At 47.5% G+C, this 26550-nt stretch overlaps 2 protein-coding genes across 2 annotated transcripts; both read right to left on the bottom strand.

The window, feature by feature from the left end:
* Positions 1-3208: 3208 nt before the first annotated feature.
* Positions 3209-13960, bottom strand: LOC139175225 (DNA-binding protein RFX7-like). The gene is made up of 10 exons (XM_070766204.1): positions 13702-13960; positions 9995-10134; positions 8823-8856; positions 8587-8669; positions 7763-7882; positions 7445-7561; positions 6771-6852; positions 6157-6355; positions 5973-6061; positions 3209-5843 (listed from the first exon to the last, which is right to left on the bottom strand). Exons 2-10 carry the CDS (start codon positions 10120-10122, stop codon positions 3918-3920), a joined length of 2778 nt encoding a protein of 925 aa, XP_070622305.1. The 5' UTR covers positions 10123-10134; positions 13702-13960; the 3' UTR covers positions 3209-3917.
* Positions 13961-17604: 3644 nt separating this feature from the next.
* LOC139175554 (methanethiol oxidase-like) lies at positions 17605-26328 on the bottom strand. The gene is made up of 12 exons (XM_070766708.1): positions 26264-26328; positions 26073-26132; positions 24886-24998; positions 22406-22591; positions 21499-21619; positions 21201-21383; positions 19653-19831; positions 19221-19299; positions 18855-18976; positions 18271-18363; positions 17928-18046; positions 17605-17767 (listed from the first exon to the last, which is right to left on the bottom strand). Exons 1-12 carry the CDS (start codon positions 26319-26321, stop codon positions 17605-17607), a joined length of 1476 nt encoding a protein of 491 aa, XP_070622809.1. The 5' UTR covers positions 26322-26328.
* Positions 26329-26550: the final 222 nt, after the last annotated feature.

Here is a 26550-nt window from a genome sequence, read left to right as displayed (position 1 = left end):
GTTGACTTTTGCAAACTTTTGTAAACTCTCCGACCTTCCTCAAGGGGGAATGTGGGTTGGATCAGGAGCGGAGGAGAAAAATTTCCAGTATTGACGGATGTTTATTTATTCATTGGATTTATACGCACTTGGTTGTTCTTTGTCCCTTTCCAATTGGTCCAAAGAATGATTTGAATTTCTCCTGTTTTGATTTGGTTTCCAAGGCGGAGCCTCTGCGCACTGCCCTGGGCTACAGTTGGCCTTGGATTGAGGGCAGCTAAGGCAACAAAGGGGGATTTTTATTGCAATTTATAAGGAAAGATAAAAGCGTTGATTCGGAGAAACAAAGATAACAGATGGGGGAAACACTTTCCCGTTTATCGGTATCTTTGCCCTTTGAAGCTGAACTGAACGCCAGCACGGATTTATCCCCTTTAGCAAGAAGTTCTGCAGTTGCCGTCGGTCTCCGAAAGCCCAGATTTGTGCAAAAGTTGCAGGAATAGTTTCCGGCTGGATAATCCCAGCCCGCGTCCTTCTGAGCTTGCCAGGTTCCAGAAGCGTCTTTGCTGCAAGTTGGAACTTGCCTGGACACACACACACACACACACACCCCGACTCCCGGGTTCAGGTATCACCCGAGCAGGAATCCAGCCCCAAAGGCTTGTTTACCTTAAATCTAGCAGGACAACCAGCGCATGACTCAGGCGTCAGGAATGCGCCAGTCCCGGCACATAATGTCCCAACCAGCCCCGCTTGGATCCGGATGACTTCAGCAGTTCTTTGGCCTTTGTTTCCATTCTGCAATTCCTGGCAGCGGGAATGGAACAGGCCGGGATGTTGCTATCTCCCCAGGCCCGGTTGAAGTCCTCCGTCCTCGCTGGACGCTTGGTTTCAGCCCTACCCAGTTCCCTTTTATCCTTCACGGGAAGAATGGAACCGAAGAAGCTTTGGGAATGAGAAGTGAAACGTTTTCCAGGGAAACACACAGACCAGGGTATCCAGCAAACCTGGAAAACCAGGAAATCAGGAAAATCTATCTATCTATCTAATCTATCTGCATCTATCATCTATTTTCTATCAATCATTATCTCTTAATCATCTATCAGTCATCTATCATCTATTTTCTATCAATCATCTATTTTCTATCAACCATCTATTTTCTATCAATCATCTATTTTCTATCAACCATCTATCATCTATTTTCTATCAATCATAACTATTTTTATCATCTATCAATCATCTATTTTCTATCAATCATTATCTATCTACATCTATCTATCTATCTATCTATCTATCTATCTATCTATCTATCTATCTATCTACATCTATCTACATCTCTCTCTATCTATCTATCTACATCTATCTACCTACCTACCTATCTATTTATCTTATCTACCTACCTACCTACCTATCTATCTATCTCAGGGTGTCCAGCAAACCTGGAAAACCGGGAAATCATCAGGGAAATCGGTGGTTCAGGAAATATCAGGGGATTCATGAAAAAAGGAATAAATCGGGAAAACAAATAAATTGTATTAAAAGTCAGGGGAAAATCATGTAAAAAACAACAACATATTCCACTGCCTAGCAGAGTCAAGCAAAAATGACCATAACTGCGGCAACAACTTGCTTCCTCAGCTACCGATATTTCTCCACGGCTTAGCCATTTGGTATATGACGTCATCTACGACCGCGCCTTAACTCGATCGCAAGTTACAGGGAAATGTCAGGGAATTTAAAAATGCTTTCCCCTCCCTGGACACCCTGCATACACAAACCGAGTTGCTTTTTGAAAAAACGTGTTTCCTGTTCCGTGGGCATGTGCAGAGTTCCTTGGGGACGGGACTGGCTCCCTCAGGAACACGCCAGTCTAGGGCTTAAGCCTCTGCAATCACGAGAATTCAATTTGTTTTTGTTTTTCATATCCCAAACTCCTAACTGGTGGAAATCCCACGTCTCTTCTAGGCCCTGCCAGAATTGTGTCAAAACACAACACCCATCACATTTTTTTTATTTCGAAGCTTCGTCCTGTTTTCGTCCCATGGCTCGGTCCGAATTAGGAAACGGCTGGGTGATCACCACCATCCAAAGCAAAGGCTCGGAACTTACCTGCCGGTGTCGCAGCGACTCCTGGTGGTCAAAAGGAGGCAGTGCCTTTGCGCGAGCGACAGAACTCAATGAGTCATCTTGACTTTCCGGACTAGTTTACGTCAAGCTTTCTTGGCCAGGGCACAGGAGCCTTTTCGTTTTGGCTGTTGAGGATTAGTTCAACCCTAGGTGACATTCCATTATGCTACCATATAGGCTGAAAGGAGGTTGCAAGCATGTTAAAATGCGGAGTCATAGGGTGTAAACTGCAATCTGATTGGGCCAGAGTATTATAAAATGCAAAGCAACTTTACAGTGGTTAGCGTTTGTTGTTCATGGTGATAGAAACATAGAAGACTGACGGCAGAAAAAGACCTCCTGGTCCACCTAGTCTGCCCTTATACTATTTCCTGTATTTGATCTTAGGATGGATCTATGTTTATCCCAGGCATGTTTAAATTCAGTTACTGTGAATTTACCAACCACGTCTGCTGGAAGTTTGTTCCAAGGATCTACTACTCTTTCAGTAAAATAATATTTTCTCATGTTGCTTTTGATCTTTCCCCCAATATTGTGATATTGTTAATTGTGATATTGTTAATTGGCTGGCCGGAGCAGTTTGGGTGTGAGTTAAGATATTAAGTTAGAGCTGTAGTGGTGATATGGAGAAACCTGGGTTGGTTTCTCCGTGTAAGTAAGCTGCATTGCATAAAGTTTGTTCCTGTAAATAGAAGATATTTCGCTTGCACCGAAGTGTAAAACTGTTTAACACTGTTTTTCTACAAAAGTGTCTTCATTACTTCTCTGCCCTGGTTTCTAAATTGCCACACTAATAAATTCTGGTATCTCGTCACGTCCTAGGGCGGTAGCTCTGTATATTTGGACATTGGCTCTGTTGTGGTTGGCTCTGGCCCAGCTCCTGCCCCAAGGAATGTGGAGGTGGATGCAGGGGAGACATCAACATGTCATAGGCATGTGTTATTGCAGACAGAGTCAGGTAGTGCAGTTTCCTCGGACGAAGGTGGGGGTGACTTGGAAGAGGGGGGCTTGGCGCACAGCCCAGGAAGCCAATCTCCATTATCTTCGGTCGATTCGGATGAGGAAGTGTTAGACCCGCGCAGAGCAAAAGGAACAGGAGCCCTTTGTTTTTAATAAAACAAAACCCTTCTGCATAACTTTATTCAGAATTCACAAACAAAGCAATCGATGGAAAAGAGGGGGCGGGGGTCAGGAAGAGAGAAAACAGGCAAGCACAGGCTTCCCACAAAATCGAGCGTGAAATGGTTTTGTATTTTTTTAAAAAAATTCCTTCTTGGAAGCTCCGCGAAGCACAAGGAGAGCAAACTCTTTGGGAAGCTGGCTGTGAAATGATTGTCTGTAAACAACAAAAGGCTGCTCGGGGGGTCCGCAGGATTTCCACACAGAATGCTGCAGCCCCCTTTCCTCCCCCCTCCCAGGTGAAATATAAGCCCCCCCCCCCCCCAATGTCAAAATCCAGGAATGAAAAACTTCTTTTCGTTCTGCCTGTAGCAACAAGAAGATGCCGAGAAGGGGAGGTTTTTAAAAAAACGGCCTCGTTTCCATCAAGACGACGCTGGCTTTTTCCCTTCCCCGTACCTGGACTCTTGTGTCACTGCTGTTTTGCAGAGGGGGTGGGGCGTCTGAAAGGCCCCCCCCCCCCCCCGTTTGTATTTCCCATCGTTTGGGGAAGAGAAGCATCGGTGTTCAAATGAGGTTGTGTGACGTGACTTGCAAGGCTCATGCTGTTTCTACACGTGTGCTGGGTTTGGCCGTTGGGAGGAAGGCGAAGGGAAGGGAGGCCCAAGAGACGGGGAACGGAGAGAGAGGTATCAGCTGTGGCCTTGGCTTGTGGCCTCGGAGCTGCCCGCCGCCTCCGGCGACTTTTCGTGGTCCCCGCCCGTCCACTGCGTATGTCCCGTGGGTGTCCACATGCCCGAGGCTGTTGGAGGGTCCCAGGACTGCGACCGAGTAGATTTCATAGAAAGATCCGTGGGCTGCAGATCTGGGTCGTAGCAGTCGTACCACTCCGGCTCTTCTTGTGGTGGGGACTCCCGTGGATCCCACCCGTAGTATATCGGGCCGTAAGGACCCGGCATTGTGGTTCGGATGACGCTCAGGTGGTAAGGCGAGATCCTCCTAGGAGCAGCCACAATGATGCTCCTGGCCTCAACCGGCCTTTCCTCCCTTGGATACTCGGGGGGCACTCCAATCCCATAGGAGACTACTCGGTGGTGCTCAAATTCCAGGGGGGGCTCTCCAATCCCATAGGCGACTGCTCGGCGGTGCTCCAATTCCTGGGGGGGCTCTCCAATTCCATAGGAGACTACTTGGCGGTGCTCCAATTCCCGGGGGGGCTCTCCAATTCTAGAGGGGGCAGCTAGGGGGCGCTCCAATTCCAAGGGGGGCTCTCCAATTCCATAGGAGACTGCTCGGCGGTGCTCCAATTCCAGGGGAGGCTCTGCAATTCTAGAGGGGGCAGCTAGGGGGCGCTCCAATTCCAGGGGAGGCTCTGTAATTCTAGAGGGGGCAGCTAGGGGGTGCTCCAATTCCAGGGGAGGTTCTCCATATCTAGAGGGGGCAGCTAGGGGGCGCTCCAATTCCAGGGGAGGTTCTCCAATTCTAGGGGGGGCAGCTAGGGGGCGCTCCAATTCCAGGGGAGGCTCTCCAATTCTAGGGTGGGCAGCATGGGGGCGCTCCAATTCCAGGGGTGGTTCTCCAATTCTAGGGGGGGCAGCATGGGGGCGCTCCAATTCCACCGGAGGCTCTCCAATTCTAGGGTGGGCAGCTAGGGGGCGCTCCAATTCCATGGGAGGCTCTCCAATTCCAGGGGGGCCTGCTTGGGGGGGCTCCAATTCCATGGGGGGCTCACCAATTCCAGGGGGGGATGCTCGGGGGTGCTCAAATTCCTGGGGGGGCTCTACAATTCCAGGGGGAGATGCTCGGGGGTGCTCAAATTCCTGGGGGGGCTCTACAATTCCAGGGGGGGATGCTCGGGGCACTTCCAATTCCAGGGGGGGCTCTGCTTGGGAATTCTCTTTTGCCTGGCTCTGCGAGGGAGAATTCGGGGCAGCCGGGGGGTCTTTGCTACCCGCAGGGGCCTCGACGGGCTCCGAATCCGCCTTGCTTTTAGACAACTCTTTTCTGAGGATGCTGTTATCCGGCACGGGAGGGTCGTCCGGCTTCTTCCGTGGCCGGCCACGCTTCCGCTTCGCCGTCACCTCTCTGAGTCGGTCTGCTGTCCGCTTGGCGGGGCTCTTGACTTTCTGCGGCTCGCATGGGTTCCGCTCCGCTTCGACGCTGGACGCTCCACTACCAGCCCCACCACCGGAGATACTTTTGGGCTTCGGCCGGTTCTCGGCTGCGGGTGGGACCGCCACGTTGATCACCGGCACCATGTTGATAACCGGCACAGCGGCTGGCTGGCTGACCAGGCTGGTGGGTCCATTCACCGCGGAGGCTAGCAGAGTGGAGGAGGGTGCCCCCACCGAGAGCGCCATCTTGACTGTGCCCCCCACTGGTGCGGGAGTCAGCTTCGGAGCCAAGATGGGGTGGGGAGAGTGGACGGCCGCCGTCCCAGGAGACACCACCAAGCAGTCTCTGGGTTGGACCTGGACACGGGGGAGCAGCAAAGGGAGGCGGGCCACTAAGGCGTTGACCTGCGGGCTGCTGGCCTTCTTGGGAGGGGTGTCTGCCGGCTTCTTGGCTTCGCTCCGTGGGGAGGGGGCTGAGGGCTTGGGCGCATTGTCTGGTTTAACCTGAAATGCAACGATCAGAGAGGACGGGTGAAGGAGGCTCAGGCAGCTACTCCGTGTGGCTAGTTCTGAGGGTGGGTAATTCCCATCCCACCCACTCACATCCACAGAAGACACACCGGAGTCTCGTACCTGCGGTTGTGCTTTGGCTGTATTTTCCGTGGCCTCTGCCTCGCTTTTCTTGGCGGGAGGACGCTTGCCCCACGAGCTGTCGATGTGCTCTGTAGCCAGAGACACATTGACCCGAAGGGATATTATTGGTGCCCTTATTTGCGCCCTCCCACCCGCTCACCATCGCCCCGTCTCGAGGTCCCACCTGTGACCACGGTGGCCATGACCAGGTCGGCGTGGGTTGAACGGGAGCTGATGAGGTGCTGCTGCAGGAGGAACTGGGCCACCTCCACGATGCTGTCGAAGGAGCGTTTGAGGATCTTCTGGGCCCAGTTGCAAGTCAGGGCGCAGGCCGCCTCCACCACCTCGTCGTTGTAGGAGTCGGCGGCCTCCGTTCGCTCCAGCTGCAGGGACACAGAGACGGACTCAACCGTGGGCCGGTTGCCACCCACTCCCCCCCAGGCTTCTCAGAAGTGGGCTGCCCGAGCAGATGATGGCCGGCGCAGGTGCACGCAGCTCAACTCGCGCCAATGGCAGGCCGACACACTTGACATATGCACCGGCCCTCTCCCCTCGCCTCAATGTCGGGCCCCCAACCCATAAAAATTGGAGACCGCTGCCCTAAACCATCCAACTACTCCCGACCGTATTACAGCCGAGACGCCATAAAAAGGTTACAAAAAATATCCAAGTCGGGAGGGCTAAACCGATCCTCCAGGTGCAGGAGCAGCCCATCTCTTCGGAGGACAAGGTCCGGCCGCCACGTCCATCTCGGTTTAATCTCCGTTCCCAGAGAGCAAGTGAGTCCCCACAGCTTACGGTCTCTGTTTCTTTCAGGTCCAGGCTGGGCAGGGGAGGCATGTTGACCACCGTTTTCCGACGGATCCCGCTATAGCAATATGTTGGAGGAGGAGAGTTAAGGAGCAACGAGGCAGGACGACAGCCCTGAAGGTTGGGTCCCCAAGGGCCGGGGGAAAACCAGGGAGTTTTGTGGCACGCCTCCGAGGTCCAAAAAAGGGCCTCCCACCACGGCTCCCTCAGGTCCCTCCAGTATCATAGGAAAAAAGCGTGACCGCCTTCTGCCGCATGAATCCCAGTGACCGGTCAGGTCCCACAGAGTCGGCCTTCTTCAGGTCCCGTCAACTAGACAACGTTGCTTGGTGGGGCCTTGGGGAAGAGCCTGCTCTGTGGGGGGCCGGGCCCTCTAGAATCAGTTCCCCTCGTATATTTGTACTGCCCTCACCCTCCCCGCCTTCCACAAGAGTCTTAAGACCCATCTGTGCCGCCAGGCTTGGGGTTATTAGACTCCAGCCCACCCCGGCCGATGAATGCAATGTACGCCTGACTCTTTGAATGAGAGTGATTGGTTTTTAAGGAATTGGGGTTTCATTAGTTAGTTAGTTTAATGTTAAATTTGGATTTAGGACGTTTTTAAAAATTATATGTTGTAAGCCACCCCGAATCTTTGGAGAAATAAATAAACGAAAGGATATTTGGATTGCCCGCGTCCACCCAATCTTCTCGCCTTGATGTTCGGAAAGATCTCCCTGATGATCTTGCCAAAATTCGCTGCGCTCAGGGAGCGGCTGCAGAGGTTGTCACAGTAGCGCCTGCCGAGAGGGAGGGAGAGAGGCACAACGGCTGTGTTTTCTTCCGGGGCACTGACCGCCGGCACGGCCCAAGCAGCCCAGGACTCTCCACCCTCCCACCCCACTTGTGGGGGGCACCAGAGGGGGTCCTCGGGCAAAACTGCCAAACCCCCCCCCCCACCACCCCATTCCCACGGAGGGATTAGCCCCCCCGTTACTCACTTGTAAGCGTCGTAGACATCCTGTTTTGGCAAGCAGGTGTCGAGGTACTCCTCCAGGTGGTTCCGTATCCAGGTACAGGCGTGCATCTGCTCTGCTGAGTTGAGAGAAGTGAGGTCCAAGCTGGGGAAAGAGACAAATTGGGTCAGAAAGAGAGTCAGTACCTCGCCTTCCCTCTGTTCCTCCCAGCTTTCTGTCTGTCTGTCTGTCTGTCTGTCTGTCTATTATCTTCATATCTCTCTCCTATCTCTCTACCTACCTATGTATTATCTTCATCTCTCTCTCTTCTATCTATCTATCTATCTATCTATCTATCTATCTATCTCTCTCTATATCTATCTATCTATCTATCTATCTATCTATCTATCTATCTATCTATCATCTTCATATCTCTCCTATCTCTCTCTCTCTCTCTACCTACCTATCACCTTCATATCTCTATTTGTCTGTCAGTTTGTCTATCTACCTATCATCTTCATATCTCCTCTATATATATATATATGTATATATATACCTACCTACCTATCATCATATCTCTCTCCTATCTCTCTTCTACCTACCTACCACCTATCATCTTCATATCTATCTATCTATCTATCTATCTATCTATCTATCTATCTATCTATCTATCATCTTCATATCTCTCTCATATCTATGTCTGTCTGTCTGTCTGTCTACCCACCTACCTATTTGTCTATCTAAATCATCTCTCTCTCTCCCATCCCCCCTCATAGAGCGACTCCAACGTCTTCCCCCGTCCACACATGCTCATTGGTAGGCTTGGTCTACATATCTGCAGCATAACCAGGAGCTTAAGCGTCCTTCACCTTTTTTCTCCCGAGCTCGGCCCCGAAGGCAGCTGAAGGTAGAGATAAAGTTTGGCGTAGTCTGAAAACTTCTGGACATCTTGCTGTCAGGGCAAACGCAGGGAGAAAGAGAGAGGGAGAGAACTGAGGGTTGATAAGGTAGCAGAACCCAGGGATTGGATCTGCAGCTGAGTGAGCAAGACCCTTGTGCTACCTCAAATGATTTACCTGCAAGGAGGAGATACCAGATTACTTACCAAGATCGAGTCGACTTTGCTCTGGATAGGTTTTCTGTTGGAAAAACAAAGAAAAATATATTTATTTTGGCAAAAATATGCTTCAAACGGAGCTCATTACACAGTGTGGAAATGGTTTGGGATGGAGAGAAGGTTCCCGTCTACTGGTGGTCTCCCATCCCAGGACAGATCAGGTTTGTTAAGAGCACACCTGGACATGCAATTCATCCAGCGATCAACCAAGGGGACCATTTGGGATCTGAACAACTCTCCTATATTTAATCCTACAAAGCTGCTCCTGGTCTCTAAAAATACCCCCTGCAATCATCATCTTCTTTTAATGACCGTATAATTCAGGGATAATAATAATAATAACAATAATAACAACAACAACAGAGTTGGAAGGGGCCTTGGAGGTCTTGTTGTCCAACCCCCTGCTTAGGCAGGAAACCCTACACTACTTCAGACAGATGGTTATCCAACATCTGTTTAAAAACTTCCAGTGTTGGGGCATTCACAACTTCTGGTGGCGGGTAGTTCCATGGATCAATTGTTCTGACCGTCAGGAAATTACTCCTTAGTTCTAAGTTGCTTCTCTCCCTGTTTAGTTTCCACCCATTGCTTCTCATTCTACCCTCAGGGGCTTTGGGGAATAGCTTGACTCCCTCTTCTTTGTGGCAACCCCTGAGATATTGGAAGGCTGCTCTCGTGTCTCCCCTGGTCCTTCTTTTCTTTAAACTAGACATAAACCCAGTTCCTGCAACCGTAGTTTTGTTCAGCAGACCTTATTCTCCTTGTGCCCAGAGAGAGAAATACCTGCCTCTACCTAGAATCGAACTCCCAGCCTCTTGATTGTGAAGCGAGAACCCCACCTCTAGGCCACTGCACCACCCCGAAAAATACCCCCCCCCTGCAATGACGCCACTAACCCCTGCCAGTGTCGCAGTTTCTCCTTTCCTTCAAAAGCCTTCTAAAACCATGGCCGTTTCTCGTGGCAGGGAGTTCCACAGATCAAGCAGAACATTTTGTGGACAAGCCTGAATTTAACCGCCCCCCCCCCCCTTTAAAAACATTATTGCAATGTACTTCCTCCTCATCTTCCTTAACCGGACCCTGAGTTTCCCCAAGACCAAAGGGGGGAAAAAAATCCCCAAATCGTGGGGCGCAAGAGCAATAAACGGCGCCCGGCTTACGAGATGATGCTCTTCAGCTTCTGCAACAGGGTGTTGGGCTCCACGCTGCAGTCGCCCTGCACGTCGCACTCCAAAATCTCGCTCCCGTTTTCCACGATCTTTGCCAAGAGGCTGCTGTCGTCCGCCATGGCATCGGGGCCCTTGAACGGGAAGAGAGAAAAGGACCCCGGCCTTCTCACAACCCCAAACAGACAGGCAGGCAGGCAGCGTTTTATTTCTACTCGGGTTTTCATAGGAAACGTCCGGCTTCATCCCCATTTACATACATACATGCATACTGTATAATATATTATATATAAAGGTCTTGACCTATTCGGGTTTCTTCCTGTGTAGGATTCAGATATTTCTGCCAGAAATCTCTGAATCCTACACAGGAAGAAACCCAAATATGCCAACACCTTCATACCTGTACCCATGAAAATCTACGAAAATGTACATATATATATATATACACACATACATATACATGCATACATACATACATATATATGTAGATTGTTCTGAGTTCGGGTTTTGCCCCGTGTAATATTTTGAGTGTCTATGTGACGTTTCGGTGAAATCACATTCACCATCATCAGGCTGAAGTTTCAAGCTTCGTGCTGCTGTAAATATAGTTTATAACTTCAGCCTGATGATGGTGAATGTGATTTCACCGAAACGTCGCATAGACACTCAAAATATTACACGGGGCAAAACCCGAACTCAGAACAATCTATATACATATACCCGTGAAAATCTACGAAAACACACACACACACATATATAATTCTATATTCAAAGGAGCACGGAGCTTACAACTTCAGCCTGATGATGGTGAATGTGATTTCACCGAAACGTCGCAAAGACACTCAAAATATTACATGGGGAAAAACCCCGAACTCACAACCATCTACATATCTAAGGCTGTGGCTACCTGATGAAGGCAAATAAGCCCGAAATAGATCTATAGTAGTCTCCTGTCCTTTTCATTATCAGCAAAAATATGTTACATACATATATATATATACATACACACACACACATATTGCTCCAAAAAAATAAAGGGAACACTTAAACACAATGGAACTCCAAGGAAATCAAACTGCCCACACAGGAAGCAACACTGACAATCCATTTCACCTGCTGTTGTGCACATTCCACTTTGTACAAAAGAAAGGATTCAATGAGAATATTTCATTCGTTCAGATCTATGTGTTATTTGAGTGCTCCCTTTGGTTTTTTTGAGCAGTGTATATGTCTGCCCTGATACTATTTCCTGTATCTTATCTTAGGATGGATCTATGTTTATCCCAGGCATGTTTACATTCAGTTACTCTGGATTTACCAACCACGTCTGCCGGAAGTTTGTTCCAAGGATCTACTCCTCTTTCAGTCAAATAATATTTTCTCACTGGCTTCTGATCTTTCCCCCAACTGACCTCAGATTCTGCCCCCTTGTTCTTGGGTTCACTTTCCTATTAAAAACACTTCCCTCCTGGACCTTATTTAACCCTTTAACCTATTTAAATGTTTCGATCGTGTCCCCCTTTTCCTTCTGTCCTCCAGACTATACAGATGGAGTCCATGAAGTCTTTCCTGATAAGTTTTATGCTGAAGACCTTCCACCATTTTTGTAGCCCATGTTTGGACCCGTTCCATTTGATCCATCTCTTTTTGTAGGTGAAGGTCTCTATTGAAACAAACTCAGAACTTCAGGAAAAGGGGCTCTATTTTTCACTCGATTTTTCTCCTTCGTTTTTCCCACTGGGTTTTGTTTCCCACGCTCCGCTGAGCCTGGCCAATGAGGGGGCATCGCTGGGTCGCCTTGAGCCCTCCTGCCCTGGAGAAACCCTCGCGGCGCCAGCCAAACACCAGCTCTGCCATTTCCTCCAGCACCTTTCTCTCTCTCCCTCACATACACACACACACACACATCAGAAAAATTGTGGGCCAAGGCAGCTTGGGTGGCAATTAGCTTACAGGAAGCGGGAAATTCAAAAGGCATTTTTTTAAATTCTCCCAGGCAGAGAAAAACTGTAGCAGCCGGAGGGGGGGGGAAGGGGGAGGATGAATCCAGTTGCAACCTTTTGCAACTGGGAATGGCTGTTCCTTGCAACAACAACAACAACAACAATAATAATAATAATAATAACAATAATAGCAATAATAATAATAATAGTAATAATAGTAATAATAATAATTTATTAGACTTGTATGCCACCCCTCTCTGAAGACTTGGAGCAATTCTGGTTTTGTAATCCTGGCTTTGGATTTTGTCTTGTAATCCTGTAATTTATTTACTTTTTTTAAAGGCAAGGCTTTCCTTCTCTTGGTGCTGCTTTAAAACCCAGCCCAATATTGGATGCACTTTATTGCTTTTAGCTTCCTTTGATAGAAACATAGAAGATTGACAGCAGAAAAAGACCTCTTGGTCCATCTCATCTGCCCTTCTACTATTTCCTGCATTATATTTCAGGATGGATCTATGTTTATCCCAGGCATGTTTACATTCAGTGACTGTGGATTCTTCCTTCCTTCCTTCCTTCCTTCCTTCCTTCCTTCCTTCCTTCCTTCCTTCCTTCCTTCCTTCCTTCCTTCCTTCCTTCCTTCTCTTCCTTCCATCCTCATTCATAGAAACATAGAAAAATAGAAGATTGATGGCAGAAAAAGACCTCCTGGTCCATCTAGTCTGCCCTTATACTATTTCCTGTATTTTATCTTAGGATGGATCTATGTTTATCCCAGGCATGTTTACATTCAGTGACTGTGGATTCTTCCTTCCTTCCTTCCCTTCCTTCTCTTCCTTCCCTTCCTTCTCTTCTTTCCTTCCTTCCTTCCATCCTCATTCATAGAAACATAGAAACATAGAAGATTGACGGCAGGAAAAGACCTCCTGGTCCATCTAGTCTGCCCTTATACTGTTTCCTGCATTTTATCTTAGGATGGATCTATGTTTATCCCAGGCATGTTTACAATCAGTGACTGTGGATTCTTCCTCCCTTCCTTCTCTTCCTTCCTTCCTTCTTTCCTTCCTTCCTTCCATCCTCATTCATAGAAATATAGAAGTCTGACGGCAGAAAAAGACCTCCTGGTCCATCTAGTCTGCCCTTATACTATTTCCTGTATTTTATCTTAGGGTGGATCTATGTTTATCCCAGGCAGGTTTAAACTCAGTTACTGTGGATTTACCAACCACATCTGCTGGAAGTTTGTTCCAAGGATCTACTACTCTTTCAGTCAAATAATATTTTCTGATCTTTCCCCCAACTAACCTAACCTTGTTCTTGTGTTCACTTTCCTATTAAAACCACTTCCCTCCTGAACCTTATTTAACCCTTTAACATATTTAAATGTTTCCATCATGTCCCCCCCCCCCCTTTCCCTTCTGTCCTCCAGACTCGACAGATGGAGTCCATGAAGTCTTTCCTGATACGTTTTAGGCTGAAGACCTTCCACCATTTTTGCATTGTTTTGCAATCCTGCATTTTTCCCATTTGTTTTTAAAAAAGGCAAGGCTTTCCCTCTCTGGGTGCTGCTTTAAAACCCAGCCCAGTATTGGACTCATTTCATTGCTTTTAGCTTCCTCGCCTCTTCCTTTGGTCTCTCCCACGAATAATGGGGGTTTTTTTGGGGGGGGGGGTAGTTTGGCCCATGCAAAGCTTTGCAAATTATTATTATTCTTTAAATTGCAAGTTAAGGTCTCTTCCCGCATGGAATCATCCACTTACCTATTTCCTCCCCGGGTTGCAATTCTTCCGGATTTTCTCTGCTGCTCGATTAAATTGCAAAAAAGGAAAAGAACATTTTTGCACGCGGGGGTTAAAAAAACCCCCCAAAAACGGCGGGAAGCGGGTGGGGGGGAGGGGTGGGATCCCGTGGAGATGATTGGGGCCCCCCGTAGATTCAACCGATCCCCCCGTTTGGCCGCGAAAAATCCCGAGAGGAAAATGCCGGGCCGCGTTTCTCCCTCGTCCCCTTTCGGTCTCCAAATAAAAAGAGAAAAAGAAAGTGGTTCCCGGGCGGCGGGAGGCCGAGCCGCCTTTTCTTTTTCCCTGATTGGCCAGCCCGTTTCAATTTTGCCTGGATACTGGCCGGTGCTATAATGCAAATGGCTGCCTCTCGCTTTTCCACCCGGATACAAGCCGGGCGCGGGCGCCGATTGGTTGGAGGGTGGAGGAAGTCTGCCTGGCAACACGACGCCGATTGGCGGGGGCTCTGTCAGTTTAGAAACGAAGTCGGAAGAAGGGAGGCGAGGGAGAGGGAGAGAGCCTCTCGCGCTTCAGATAGACTGGACTGATCCAGGGAGAATTAAAGGTGGTGGTGGTGGTGGTGGTGGGTCTCCTCCGGGCTTGGTCAAAAGCTTTTGCATAGCATCAAAATATGGCCAGGCTTGGGGAAATTGATATGTCCCTTGCTGTCTTACTTTATGCATGGTTTGTCTGGATGTAGGACTGCTTTTTTAAAATCATTATTCATTATTTATTTATTTTTATTTATTTATTTTGTCCAATACACAATGAGGGTTTTAGTGGGAATATATCTATATGCCCATAGTAAAATACATGATGAAGGTTATAGAGGAGATACTCGTAGCAAAATATATCTAAGAAAGAATAGAAGAAGAGATATAGGAATAGAGGAAAGGGATAGGAGATATAGGAGAGTAATAGGACAGGGGATTATTATTATTATTATTACTAGTACTGTACTAGTACTACAATGATGATGATGATGATGATGATGATTATTATTATTATTATTTAGTTCCATCATATCTCAAGACCTAAAATGGTCACCTACCTAACATCAAATACACCATCAAAAAAGCACAACTTTCCACTTTCAACTCGGGAAGGTCAAACTGCCCAAGGAGCTGCTGACCCAGTTCTACAGAGGAATCATGGAGTCCGTCATCTGCAACTCTATCACTGCCTGGTTCGGTTCTACAACTGAACAAGATTGACACAGACTTCAGAGGAGAATCAGAACTGCAGAATAAACAATGTCTGCCAACCTGCCTTCCATTGAGGACCTGTAGACTGCACGAGTCAAAAAGAGGGTTGTGAAAGTATTTAAGGATCCCTCACGTCCTGGTCATAAACTGTTTCATCTCCTACCCTCAAAACGTCACTATAGAGCACTGCACACCAAGACAACTAGACACAAGAACATATTCCCCCCGAACGCCATCACTCTGCTAAGCGAATAATTCTCTCCACACTGTCAAACTATTCACTAAGTCTGCACTACTATTACTAATAGTTTTTTCCCCATCTTATCACACAAGCAGGAAGAGGGAGATTATGATCCCGCTATATAGAGCGCTGGTGAGACCACATTTGGAGTACTGTGTTCAGTTCTGGAGACCTCACCTACAAAAAGATATTGACAAAATTGAACGGGTCCAAAGACGGGCTACAAGAATGGTGGAAGGTCTTAAGCATTAAACGTATCAAGAAAGACTTAATGAACTCCATCTGTATAGTCTGGAGGACAGAAGGAAAAGGGGGGACATGATCGAAACATTTAAATATATTAAAGGGTTAAATAAGGTCCAGGAGGGAAGTGTTTTTAATAGGAAAGTGAACCCAAGAACAAGGGGACACAATCTGAAGTTAGTTGCGGGAAAGATCAGAAGCAACATGAGAAAATATTTGACTGAAGGAGTCGTAGAGGCTTGGAACAAACTTCCAGCAGACGTGGTAGATAAATCCACAGGAACTGAATGTAAACATGCCTGGGATAAACATATATCCATTGTAAGATAAAATACAGAAAATAGTATAAGGGCAGACGAGATGGACCACGAGGTCTTTTTCTGCCGTCAGTCTTCTATGTTTCTATGTTTCTATTTCCTCCCACTTAGGACGATATGACTGTAACTTGTTGCTTGTATCCTTAAGATTTTTATTAATATTGATTGTTTCTTCATTGCCTATTTAACCCCTATGACAATCCTTAAGTGTTGTACTTCATGATTCTTGGCAAATCTATGTTTTCTTTTACGTACACTGAGAGCATCTGCACCAAAGACAAATTCCTTGGCCAATAAAGAATTCTATTCTGTTCTATTCTGTTACACCTCCCATCCTCCAGGGCTGTTGGGCACTGCAGCTAGTCACAGTCAAAGGATGAAGGATTTCATGGGATTTTCACTGCTTCCCGAAGTTGGAAGATTTGCGCTCCGTTTCCCTCCAAAAAGCAGTTTTAGCACCCAAAGAATCAGAAGGACCCAAATTTTCATTGCCCAAACTTAAAATGTGGTGCCTTTCTCTCCTTTTGGAGAATTTTCCCTGGGTCCAGTTTTAGGATCTTTTTCTTCCTTCAACAGGAGCAGCAAACAGTCATCTTCCAGTTGTTACATATTCTCGGTGTTTTATTTTGTTGTTCCTCTTCTCCTTCTGACCATTTTAGATTAGATTAGATTAGGTTAGGTTAGGTTAGATTAGATTAGGTTAGATTAGATTAGATTAGGTTAGGTTAGGTTAGATTTATTGGATTTATATGCCGCCCCTCTCCGCAGACTTGGGGCGGCTCACAACAATGGCAAAAACAGTACATAGTGACAAATCTAATATTTACCAATCTAATTACAGTTTTAGGTTAAAAAATTCATAAAAACAACCCCAGTATATATAAAAACAAGAACACAATCAACCATACACCAAAACAACATGGGCAAGGGGGAGATGTCTCAATTCCCCCATGCCTGACGGCAGAGGTGGGTTTTAAGGAGTTTACGAAAGGCAAGGAGGGTGGGGGCAATCCTAGTCTCTGGGGGGGAGCTGGTTCCAGAGGGTCGGAGCCACCACACAGAAGGCTCTTCCCCTGGGTCCCGCCAGACGACATTGTTTAGTCGACGTGACCCGGAGAAGGCCAACTCTGTGGGACCTAATTGGTCGCTGTGATTCGTGCAGCATTTTCTGGTAGATTTCCCTGAGATTTGGGGTCTCCTGCAGCCCCTTCCCAGGAAGCCCAGAATGAGGGGCAGGATGGCGAGATGCAGAAGGTGAAGACGCCATTTGTGTGTTTGGTATGTATGTGTTCTATGTGTGTTGTGTATGTGCCATGTCATTATGAAAAGCATGTTTACAGTAACCAGGAAAATTCATGTGCAACCCTCCCCCCCCCCCAAAACGAAAAAAAACCATTCAGTTTCGTGGGAAACAGGAAGAAAAGAATTTGGCCGCTCTTAGAGTTATTCAACTATTCTGCCTTCATCATGGTGAGGGTGAATCTGAGCCTAACTTATAGACAGAGAGGCAGTTTGGTGTAATGGTTAAAGGTGCTGGATTAGATCCTGGGAGACCGCGAGTTTTAATCCAGTTTTAGGTGAACGACGTTGAGCCGTCCATTCTCTCTCAACCCCTGGGGGGAAAAGGGGTCGGCCAAAATGAATTACACCAGAGACATGGAGACTTGGTGAATTGATGATTTTGCTTAAAATGAAGATTATCCTCAAGAATCTGTATTGCCGAGAAAATAGTTTATTATAACAACTTGAATTTTTCTGTTTGCACGAGTCTCAAACACGAAAATTGGCTAAACTACGAACCAACAATCTTTTCGGAGTTGCTGCCCTACCCCCCCTAAAGGCTAGCTTAGTCAGAGGATGGGCTCGGTGGAGGATCTCAGACCCAGATGTCCGAAGTAGAGTCTCCTCCCGGGTAACGCATTTGGTGTGCACGAGCGGGACCCCACGGCTCCTTCCCGAAATCCACCAGGAAGTCCGGATTCACACACAGACCCCCGTTCTCTGTGTCTACGTCAATCTGGAGCATGACTGAGCCTTCTCTGCAAAGGGAGGAGAAAGGAAGGTTATTGGAACAAGGAAGGCTCGAAAAATAGGTGCAGGATTGATCTGGAGGGTAACGCGAGAAGGAAGTAGAAGGAGGGCAACTCGCTCGCCCCAATTTGCTCAGAGTTTTCTCCATCTATCAAGAAAGCTTCGTACCTGACCATTTCTGGATAATATTGCTTGTCCCATGGTGTGCAGAGACAGTTGGTGACATAAAGTCTTTTCCCGTCCAAGCTCAGCTGGAGCATATTGGGTCCTCCGTAGACTCTCCTTCCCTAAGGTGGGGGGGAAAAAGCGAGGAGTGGTCAAGAAATGTCGGAGGTCCATAAAGAGACAGTTGTGGCTCCTTGGTTTTAGTCTGCCTCAGGAAAGTCAGTCGCGGCATTTCAAGGTGTCCCACCAAGGAGGAAGAAGCCACACTGCCCATTGACCATTACGTCCCACATGTTTCCCGTAAGTGTCTCAAATCCTGAATCCATCTGAGGAAAGAGAGGCTCACCTGGAGCATGAAGGGTTCTGGCTGGCAGTCCAGCTCTTCATCCTTAATCACAGTCACCACTCCGCCTTTGTAGATGCTGCCTCCTACGAACACCTGCGAGACCCAAAGGCAAGGTAAGTTCAAGATGAAGGACAATCTCCCCTTCCCCAAGCTGCCGTTTTTCTCCGCCGTATTTGGAAGTGGACCCCAATAGAGGTGGAGCCTCTCGCCTCACAAGGAGGAGGCTGTGAGTTCAATCCTAGGTAGAGCCAAATATTTCTTTCTCTGGGCACAATGAGACTATATCTGCTGAACAAAACTCCGCATTGGCAACAGGGACGGCAGTGGGCCAGCAAACACTCTGCTAGCTCCATTCAGTTGCCCAGAATCCACCCTGCAAGTGTTTATGGGGTCGTTAAATGATGATGATTTGGAGGTGGACCCCATTGAACGTGGGTGTCTTTCGACCACATGCCAGAAATTAAGGCCTGGATTAGCTTTCTGCTTAACCCAACATCCTGATTGTGATAGAGGAAGAAGGAACTTCTGGAAAGACCCCAAACCTTCCTCATGGTTGCAGGGCCTCTGGATGGGAGGGAGCTCACCTGGCCCATCAGCCGAGGACAGTGGGGATCAGAGATGTCGTATTGCCGAATGTCACCGTGAAACCAGTTGCTCAGGTACAGGAAACGGTCATCCAGGGAAATGACCATGTCTGAGATGAACGCTGGAGAAGAGAAGTGCCCAGAAATAAGGTCAGGAAGGAGGGAGGACAGCCTGATTCCATGACATTTTCACAAATCGGTGTCTCCCCCAAAATGTGGAGACCTCTCAGCCTTGAGCGCACTGGGCCGGTTCTCCTAAGGCGCTAAAAACCCTTTAGAGAGGGTGCAAACTCCACCGCGTACAAAAGCAGAGGACGGACACGTAAGTGCGAGGACAAAAGCCCCCCCTGAACTTCATGTACTCACATGTCATTTCAGGTTGGAACCACCCCGTGACACACTTCTTCGGAATCTGGACTACCTTCTCGGTGGCCCACGACCCATCCTGCAAGAGACACACGAGGCTGGTTGGGATGTGGAAACAACCAAACAAACGCCCGTCGCTCCCTACTGTGTCTGCCTGCTAATCTAAGAGATTTGAAATATTCCTGTCGCTGTCGAATTCCCATTACTGCCAGCATTTGACTCTTTCAGCTCCGCAGTAGAGATTCTCCTACTTTCTCTGCCCTAAAATGAACCAATGGACTCCCTTAGAGTGACCTCCTCTGCCCCAAAATCTCCCAGGGTAGTTGTCCGATTTTGCAATTCTACATTCAGGTCCCTGTTCGTAACGATTTCCATTGCAATAATAGTTGATGAGTTACACAGGTGGGAGAAAGGAATTTGACGTGTTCTTACCTCCCTCCTGAAAATATGATGCAAAGCCCCCGTTAAGGCGCAGCCCACAAAGCCATGGGGGGCGTCTGGGTTGTGCAGGAAGCGGACCGCCAAGGGGGCAGAATCCTCCCCCAGGTCAATAGACTGGACAAGGCAGTGGGTGGTCCAGTCCCACACGTTCAGGCGGCGTCCGTAGCGGCCTAAAGAGGAGAAGAGAACAGGCGGCTCAGTTTCTTCGGGTGCCTAGGAAGGCTTCCCGCTAGAACGTGAAAGCCGAGGTGGCGCAGCAGGTAGAGTGCAGTACTGCAGGCCACTAAAGCTGACTGCTAGATCTGCAGGTCAGCGGTTCAAATCTCACCACCGGCTCAAGGTGGACTCAGCCTTCCATTCTTCCGAGGTGGGTAAAATAAAGACCTGGATTTTGGGGGCAAGAGGCTGGCTCTGTTTAAAACAGTGCTATTGCTAACGTGTTGTAAGCCGCCCTGAGTCTAAGGAAATGGGCGGCATTAAAAAATTGAATAAATAAAAGTTCCCCTAAGTACTTCCTTGAAAGACTGGTGGCCTTCCTCATGTTGGAAGCCTCCAAGCAGAAGCTGAGATGCCACCTCTTGGGGAAGGGCTAGCTTTGAATGAACCAGAGGATTGGCGAGATGGACACCAACCAGTGATGGGTTCCTATGGGTACGGTCAAGTACGCAGAACTGGTATAAAAATGTTGGTCAGCTACGCAGAACCGGTAGAAAAGTTTTGATTTTTTTTCCTTCCCCCCCCCTTTTTTGGGCTCTGGGTCTGTTTTTCCTATCGCAGTAAAGGAGGTTGAATGTGTATAATTTTAGAAGAGATTGTGGGGACACAACCTGAAGTTAGTTGGGGGAAAGATCAAAAGCAACATGAGAAAATATTATTTCGCTGAAAGAGTAGTAGATCCTTGGAACAAACTTCCAGCAGACGTGGTTGGTAAATCCACAGGAACTGAATTTAAACATGCCTGGGATAAACATATATCCATTGTAAGATAAAATACAGGAAATAGTATAAGGGCAGACTAGATGGACCAGGAGGTCTTTTTTTGCCGTCAGTCTTCTATGTTTCTATGTGTGTGTGTTTGTGTGTACCTACACATGCAGTTTATATAGTAGATAATGTATATTTTTGTGTGCCATTGTGTAATATGTATGTACACATATGGCATATATACATAGAATTAAATAGTATATTTTGGATGGTCAGTCATAGTAAATAGAGAGGGAAATTGTCTCTCTTGGAGGCGAGGAGAGGCCAGGCACCCTAACCCAAACCCTCGACGTGAGTGACATCAAGTTGGCCATCTTTAAGCCAGTCACATGACCTTTAAGCCACCCCTCCCGGCCACATGATCATCAAACCACTCCCACCTAGTCACATGGCAGGCAAGCCACACCCACAATATAAGCCATGCCCACAGTGTGGTAGTAAAAATTTTGCAATCCTTCACTGCCACCAACCCCAACTCAACGTCAACCCTAAGTTGGAGGGCAGACCTTTGAATTCCAACGCGCCATAAGTTTGCTTAGTCCTCCGGCGTCTCACCTTTCTTCAGATCTCCCTGGTTGAAGCCGTTCATAAAGAACTTAGGGGCTCCGGCTTCGGTGCTGACTAAGACGTTGTGCCTCGGTTGGAACCAGAAATCGTAGCCTTGTGGAGCCGCCTGCCCAGGGGGGTTCCAGGTGCCTTTCACTTCCCACGATTCCACATCCACCACGACAAATCCTCCTGCGATTGGGGTGTGCGGGAGGGGGGGAGAGAATGCAAATTGATTCAAACGGTGGGCGGAGGTGACTCCCCAGGAAGTGTTGGCTGAAAGGAATAGAAGGCCGCCTGTGGATACCTTTCCCATTGCCATAGAGGTCCCCCAAGGAGCTGATCACAACATCTCCGGTGGGCAGGAAGTGTGGGGTGCGTAAAGAAGCCATGTTGGTTTTGCAGAAGACCTCCTTGGGTTCGATAACCTGGTCAGGGATGGGGTAGGAGAGGAAAAAACATTGAAAACGTTGTGTTTCTTCTTTGCACTTCTGCAAAAATGCCTTTTGGTCTAAAAACTCCAAAGCCCCTGTGAAAATGGACTTCGCCTTTATTTATTATATTGATACGGTGGTCATTCCAATGCAGATTCAGAGCAGCTAACAAATGCGATAAATACAATAATATTAAAATACAATCACAAATACATGATAAAATCGGTAATAACGATAAATAATAACATATAAAAGAACCATACGCACACCGCGGTCAATCTAATTCCAGGCCTACCGGAAAAACCAGCTGGAAAACCGGTAGGGAGGAGATAGTGCGAATCTCTGGGGGCAGTGGATTCCATGGGGTCGGAGCCACCACGGAGAAGGTCCCACCAACCGACATTGTTTGGCGGACAGGACCTGGAGAAGGCCAACTGTGTGGGCCCTTCATGAGATATGAAGTTGGAGGCGCACCCATAAATAGTCTGGCCCTGTGCCGTTTAGGGCTTTAAAGGTAATAACCAATGCCTTGAATTGGGTTCAGAGACCGACTGGCAGCCAGTGCAGCTCGCGTAAAAATGGAGTAACACGGGCATAGCTGGGTACACCCGTTATTGCACTGCGCCGCTGCCTTCAGTCACTTAGAAAGAGGTTGAGGCAAACCAAGGTCGGGGTGGTCTTCTGCTAACCGCTCTGAAGTCCCTTGGGCTTAGCCCCACAGCACAGGGATCCTGTGGGGGACCCTTTCCAATTCCCAACCTCTCTGGTTGGGTGGCCTACCTTGAACATGCAGGGAGCGTGTGGGTCAGTGCCAGTATCCACGACATAAATCCGCGAAGAATCGAAACATGGAAGAACCAGCCGGTTGCGCTTCTTGGTGGCGTCTCCAAAGCAGCTGCTGCCAGTATTCCAGCCCAGGCAGTGAAGTTCGTCGTTAATGTACGGCATTTGCAGCCGGTGAATAACCTGGTGGGGAAAGATTCCGGTGGCAGAGATTAAACAAGCACGTTATTATTCTCGTTAGGTTCCTCCCTGTGATTCCCAAGAGTTTGCGATTCTCATGTGTCTTTGGATGCGGAACACCACTCGTGCAATGGGACTTTCTTAGAAAAGTCTGTTCTGGTTGGCAGAAGAAGGCTTTGGTTACGGATTGTCGCTGGTGGTCAAAGCAATGGAAACTGCAGTTTAATGTTTCCAAATGTAAAATAATGCACTTGGGGAAAAGGAATCCTCAATCGGAGTATTGCATTGGCAGTTCTGTGTTAGCAAAAACTTCAGAAGAGAAGGATTTAGGGGTGGTGATTTCTGACAGTCTCAAAATGGGTGAGCAGAGTGGTTGGGTGGTATGAAAAGGAAGTAGGATGCTTGGCTGCATAGCTAGAGGTATAACAAGCAGGAAGAGGGAGATTATGATCCCGCTATATAGAGTGCTGGTGAGACCACATTTGGAATAATACTGTGTTCAGTTCTGGAGACCTCACCTACAAAAAGATATTGACAAAATTGAACGGGTCCAAAGACGGGCTACAAGAAGGGTGGAAGGTCTGAAGCATAAAACGTATCAGGAAAGACTTCATGGACTCCATCTGTAGAGTCTGGAGGACAGAAGGAAAAGGGGGGACACGATCGAAGCATTTAAATATGTTAAAGGGTTAAATAAGGTTCAGGCGGGAAGTGTTTTTAATAGGAAAGTGAACACAAGAACAAGGGACCACAATCTGAAGTTAGTTGGGGGAAAGATCAAAAGCAACGTGAGAAAATATTATTCCACTGAAAGAGTCATAGATCCTTGGAACAAACTCCCAGCAGACGTGGTTGGTCAATCCCCAGGAACTGAATCTAAACCTGCCTGGGATAAACATATCCATCGTAAGATAAAATACAGGAAATAGTATAAGGGCAGACCAGATGGGCCAGGAGGTCTTTTTCTGCCGTCAGTCTTCTATGTTTCTATGTTTTTACGCACCCTCGGCGCAACAGTGCTCCCCCATGCTAACCCTTGGCACCGAGAGCTGCAGACACGTTGAGGCAAAGGACCAATTTCCTTGCATGTGTGAATACAAGACGTGGCGCCTGAGCATCGCCTGCTTACTTTGTGGATTGGGAGCAAGCCCAGTGCAATGTAGCATAGGAGTCTGTGGCACCCGCTAATGATCCTCTAGGCTTCCCACAGCTCTCGGCGTTCCAGCGTCAGCTGCACCCACTTAAGGTGCCTGTGTATAGGTGTAACTGACCATGACTCCGCTGACACATAAACCTGAAAAGAGGCAGATGTGCCTGAGGAGACTCATTAGACACCGAGGAATAGTGTGACTAGAAAGACGCTGAGCTTTCTTGGGCTTAGAACAAAGGGTTCCCTTGATGGGATGAAAGTAAATTGTTCCCAGCTTGGTTTCATTACATCTAGTCATCTTAGAAACTGAAAATAAATCCGAGCAAGTTGTAAATAATGCAAATTGTCCTCCAACTGCAACAACAATTGGGACTGGAAACCCAGTCGGTGAGTCAAGCGGTCATTAAGTAAACTTTGACAGTCTTCTCTAAGCGGTTTACAGAGTCAGCATATTTGCCCCCAAAAATCAAGAAAGGAAGGAAAGGAAGGAAGGAAGGAAGGAAGGAAGGAAGGAAGGAAGGAAGGAAGAGCATTTAGACTTATATACTGCTTCACAATGCTTTGACAGCCCTCTCTAAGCTGTTTACTGAGTCAGCACATTTGCCCCCAACAATCTGGGTCCTCATTTGACCCACCTCGGAAGGAAGGAAGGAAGGAAGGAGAAGGAAGGAAGGAATAACAATAGCATTTAGACTTATATATTGCTTCACAGTGCTTTGACAGCCCTCTCTAAGCTGTTTACTGAGTCAGCATATTTGCCCCCAACAATCTGGGTCCTCATTTGACCCACCTCGGAAGGAAGGAAGGAAGGAAGGAAGGAAGGAAGGAAGGAAGGAAGGAAGGAAGGCTGAGTCAACATTGAGCTTGGTGAGATTTGAACTGGTGAACTACGGGTGGCAGTCAGCAGAACCAGCTTGTAGTACTGCAGCCTAGCCACTGTGCCACCAAGGCCCATCATGCTAAAATGGAAATTCTGAAATTCCTTTCAGGTTTTATATCTATTCGGAGCGTTACAAAGCCACCTTTTCTCTTCTTTCCACCCCATCCTCTGGCCCTGAGTCGGAACACGAGATCTTAAACAGAGGCCTAAGGAAAAGGAAACCCAACAAGCGTTTGCATCTTCCCAATGAACTAAGCAACCTCTTACTTGGCAAAAAGTGGGAGATTCAGGATCGACATCCACAGTGGCGAGATAGTCTGGCATCTGGGTCCCGGTGCCATTTAAGATGCAAGCCACGTACATCAGCTTCCCCCGAGGTCCTGGAGAGAAAAAAATAAATACATCCAAATTTTAGGATCCTGGGCCTGAACTGTCAAATGGCTTTGTCGAGCTGCACCTTGCTAGAGTTAACGTTTGTCCATCCTGTTCAAGTTGTGGTGACGTAACTTGACAATGGATCAATTCAAGGATCTTGCTACCAGGGTGGAAGTCCTACGCCGTTTGGGACTACTTCGTTAAACCTGTTCCACATACTACCCTGTTTCCCTGAAAATAAGTCGCCCCCAAAAGTAGGACATTAGGAGAGGTTTTGTAGAATTGCCTAATATAGAATAGAATAGAATAGAATTTATTGGCTAAGTGTGATTGGACACCCAAGGAATTTGTCTTGGTGCATATGCTCTCAGTGTACATAAAATAAAATATACATTTGTCAAGAATCATGCAATACGACACTTAATGATTGTCATAGGGGTCAAATAAGCAATGAAGAAGCAATATTAATAAAAATCTTAGGATATAAGCAACAAGTTACAGTCATACAGTCCACATGGGAGGAAATGGGTGATAGGAATGATGAGAAAAACTAGTAGAATAGAAGTGCAGATCTAGTAGAAAGTCTGACAGTGTTGAGGGAATATAAGGCATCCCCGAATGTAAGATGTAGGAGACGTTTCGTTTTGCAGCATTATTATTATTATTAATATTAATATTATTATTATTATTTATTAGATTTGTATGCCGCCCCTCTCCGTAGACTCGGGGCGGCTCACAACAACAAACAGCATTCCCGAACAGAACATAGATAACACGGCTGTCTATAAATTGCATCCCCAAACGCTGCATCAATCAGATTTAAAACACATCCAACACGTATCCAACATGCGTGTTTGGATGCGTTTTTGCTGCAGCAGGACACAAGGTACAATTCATTGGGGGGGAAAATAAGACATCCCCTGAAAATAAGACGTAGCACATCTTTGGGAGCAAAAATGAATATAAGACGCTGTCTTATTTTCGGGGAAACACGGAACGCTATATTAAATGAGGCGGCTTAATACGACAGTGAGCTCACACCTCCTCTCTGCAGCTCTGCGAGGATCGCCGCTTCTTACCTCTCATGGCATCCAAAGGTGTTGGATATCCAGGGCCTGGGTAGCAACATTCTTCTCCCTCTTTAAAAAAAGAAAGAAAGAAAGAAAGAGATTTAGCTTCTTGGCATCTGGGGTGGGGATCGGGTGTTTTAAGGAAGGTTGTGGCATTTGGGGGAATAGTCGGGTGTCTTGGAGATGGATCGATGTCCAACCTTTGCATGGTATCTTCGGACATTTCTTCTCCGCATCTCTTGAACGTGGTTTGAACATTTTTCTCTCTCTCTCGTTGGCTCTGGCTCGGTTTGTACACCTGAGAGTCTCCAGCTTGCTTATATAACCCCTGAAAGCTGACCAAATCCCGTTCCATCCCCGGAGGGTGCACGCCGAAGGAATTAATTAAGAAAAAGGGCCGATCCCTGAAGTCTAGTGGTTCTCTCCCTTCATCTCATATCAGAGGAAGCCCAGCCAGCTAATTCCACGCCCTGTTTCAGAAGCAAAG

This window comes from Erythrolamprus reginae, chromosome 13 (genome assembly GCF_031021105.1).
Source record: "Erythrolamprus reginae isolate rEryReg1 chromosome 13, rEryReg1.hap1, whole genome shotgun sequence".
Taxonomy (NCBI): domain Eukaryota; kingdom Metazoa; phylum Chordata; class Lepidosauria; order Squamata; family Dipsadidae; genus Erythrolamprus; species Erythrolamprus reginae.
The sequence above is the reverse complement of the archived record's forward strand: the minus strand, read 5'-3'. Positions and strand labels throughout refer to the sequence as shown.